Source organism: Gossypium hirsutum, chromosome D10 (assembly GCF_007990345.1).
Source record: "Gossypium hirsutum isolate 1008001.06 chromosome D10, Gossypium_hirsutum_v2.1, whole genome shotgun sequence".
In the NCBI taxonomy this organism is placed as follows: Eukaryota; Viridiplantae; Streptophyta; class Magnoliopsida; order Malvales; family Malvaceae; genus Gossypium; species Gossypium hirsutum.
The window spans coordinates 54,192,150-54,195,600 of record NC_053446.1 but is presented as its reverse complement, the minus strand read 5'-3'; the positions used below and the strand labels follow the sequence as shown (position 1 = coordinate 54,195,600).

The window sequence follows — 3,451 nt, the reverse complement described above, 5'->3', positions numbered from 1 at the left end:
TTGAGTTTGATGTTTTGGTTGTTGATTGTCATGATCCTTCCAGAATTCTTTTTAGAATTTGCCCTTCAGTTATACTTATAGATATACTAACAAAGATGTTCATGCTCTTACCAGGGTGGCCCTTGTCTCATGTTCACTACCATGACCGACTATATTCCCTTTCTTTTTATATAATGTTCTAGTTGTTGATTGTTATTCTACATTGAGTCTATTGAATAGTAGGTTGAATGTATGAAGGAGCCTACTCGCTCAGGGCTAGATTCATTTTTTTTTTGTTTCTATAATTGTTTTCTTAGTTGATTTTATAAAACTTAGAGTTTAAAAAAACAAAATCATGGCCAACAGACAACCAATTCTACCAATATATACTTTAACATCAATGGAAAACCTCAATCCAAGTTTTTTTTTAATAGACATTGATCTAAATTCTTATTTAAATATTTTAAATTTAGAATAATACGAGAGATAAGTGATACATAACATTATGATGTCATAGTGGTTGAGATTAATGGTTGAGATTTTTTTACCTTAATGGGTAAGTTCAAATCTTAATATTATGTTTTGTAAATAAATTATTTTAAGGGTTTTATATAAATTATTAAAAGATATATATTGTCATAATAGTAATAATTGTTGTTTGCTAAAGAAAATAATATTTTATGTTTTCTAATTAAGTTTGTGTGGAGCTGATCAGTTAACCATCACAATTAAAAGTAATTTGATATAGTAGTATAGTTACTATATGATAGATATATAGGAAATGTTGTCTATTAAATTTAGCCTACTTGCACTTAGTAATCAAATTATAGAACTGAACCAATTGATGCTCATCTCCAAAACATATTTGACCATGATCGGGTCTGTGTTTCCACACCATGAAAACTAAAATATCAATACATAAAAGCTTTATGAAGAGATTGATTTTATCAAACAATGCATGGATCTTACAAATTAATACCCAACAAAGCTAAATGCAAGTTCATATTTTCGAAAGACTTGTTAAATCAAAACACCCTTGGCTTTGCAACAATGGTTGAATGCTTCAGAATATGCAGACTGAACTGTCCACCTTTCTCCGATGTATCAAGCTTAGACTGCCCCTTTGGAGGCAATAGCTCAAAATTCTGCACCAAACGTCCCAATGTGATCCCTAGGATTGGCAGTGCCAAAATAATCCCTGGACAGCTCCTCCTTCCAACACCAAATGGAAGATACCTGAAGTCATTCCCATTGGCTTCTACCTTCGATTCCTCCTCAAAAAACCTTTCGGGCCGGAACTCTTCTGGGTTCTTCCAGTGAGCCGGGTTATTGGCTAACCACCATGCATTCACAAGGATCTTACTCTCTGCAGGGATGTCATACCCACCAAGCTTTGCATCATGGAGGTTCATGTGTGGGACTAGTAGAGGGATGGCCATTCGGAGCCTGAGAGTCTCCTTGATCACTGCCTGCAGATATGGAAGCTTATGGGTGTCGGGTTCGGTAACCTGCACGCCGGGTCCTAGTACGGTGTCGATTTCGTTGCGGAGTTTCTGCTGGATCTCGGGATGGTTCACAAGCTCAGCAATGCCCCATTCAATTGACCATAAGGTTGTTTCAATAGCTGTATGTAATCATCAATATGAAACTTCTTGAGTCAACCAGATTTGGTATTTGACCAAGTACTAACACATATATGTATATACATATCAAACTACTTTTCTCGTACCAAAAAAAAAATATTCAACCAATAACCAATGAGTTGGCATGCTTTTATTTTCTCGGACATATATGGTAGGAACTAATAAGATATGGTAAGTTGTAACCCAATTTGGCTGGTTGGTGGGACTGATCCCACCTTCCAGCAAGCATCCACTTGGCAACAATTTGACCACATTCAGTACTTCAGAATTAAGCCATTTGCCTTAAAAATCCAAAATTGTACAATAAGACTTGCAGGTAGATGTTATTATCAAAGGTAAAAGTGCCATTTATTTATATATAATTTTACTCTTACCTTAAATTTTCTGTTGACAAGTTGACATCTTGAGAAATGTAATTGCTTGCTTTATTATATATATATATATATTTCTTGCTTTGTTTTTGGGTTAAAAGTTTTCTAGGTGTACCAAAAAGTGTTGGTAATTGGTAACAAGCATACATGATTTTGACCTTTTACTAAATTGACTTTCGGTTCAGCTGAAATTTTCAAATCTAAAGGCAACAAAGAAGAGAAGAACCCAACAATCTTACCAGCAACATTGATATTCTCAACAATGTAAAGAACATTGTCTTCATTGATCTCTCCCTTTCGTTGAGCATCAAGAATGTGATCAATGGCACATTTCAAAGCATTGTTGTCAATTCTTTTTGTGGTTGCAAGCTTCCTGCAAGGGTTAAATTCCCATTACCTCAATTAAGTACTAGATTTTGATGATCAGCAAAAACTAGCAGAAAATTCAATTAACAAGGGAATCAAAAACTTACTTCCTCTCCTCAAGGAATTGGTCCCTGAAAAGCTGCAATCTGATTTCCTTCACTTCCTTGCATAACTTCAAATACCCTCTCAAGAATGGCCTCAAAATGGGGATAAAATCACCATAGTTGTACTCAAAGCTTTGTGCTAATCTACTTCTTTCTCCATTTAAAGCCTTGAGCTTAACAAACAAAGGATCATCCTCACTTTCAAACCTCCTATCAAACATGATCCTATACATGTTATTGTACATCATGAGCTGCAATTTCCTCCTTAAAACAATCCCATTGGTGGCCGCTTCTGGGTTCTTCTTCACGTCTTCAACCACACTGGCAGCCTCGTCCTCCCATCCATGTCTGTACTGTTGCACGACCTTGTTGGTGAAGAAAGGGACGGTCATGATCCTTCTCATCTTGCGCCAGTGCTCACCGTACACGGTGAAAACCATGTCCTGTCCTTTCCCCGTGAAAATATCAAACACGACATTCCTTGTCCTGGAACCGAACTCAACTCCTTGGGTGTGCAGAACTTCTTTGGCTAGCTCTGGGGAAGAGATAACCACGAGGTTACGTTGTCCCATCCGGAGCAAGAAGATGTCACCGAACTTCTTGGCTAAGTCTGTGAGGTTGCGGTGGTTCAAGTCATCGCCGACTTGGAGCCAGTTGCCGAAAACCGGGATGGGAAGGGGGCCAGGGGGGAGTTTAAAGCGCTTGCCACGAAGTTTAGAGACTAAGATAGCAAAGATGATGGTGAAGAAAAGAGAGATGAGAACTTTCTCTAGGAAGAGGAGGTCCATGATGATGAATTGCTGGGGTAGGGGTCTGAGGGAAAAGTGGAATGGAGAGGCGGAGTTTTATAGAGAATGTGGGTTGGATTTGGGTTTGAGGCAAATGGGGTGGGAGGGTTTGGTGACGAAGGGTGCTGGAAGGTGGAAGTGAGACGGGGTAGGTGAGGGAGGTAGGTAGGTGAAAAGAGAGGCCGCAATAGATTATGGAA

General features: G+C 38.3%; 1 protein-coding gene across 1 annotated transcript; it reads right to left on the bottom strand.

Annotated features, from left to right (window-relative positions):
* Positions 1 to 1,004: 1,004 nt before the first annotated feature.
* On the bottom strand, positions 1,005 to 3,251 carry LOC107916264 (trans-cinnamate 4-monooxygenase-like). The gene is given in 3 exon segments (NM_001327128.1): positions 1,005 to 1,603; positions 2,233 to 2,366; positions 2,467 to 3,251. Coding segments are annotated over 3 exon segments (1,518 nt in total).
* Between the last annotated feature and the right edge of the window lie 200 nt (positions 3,252 to 3,451).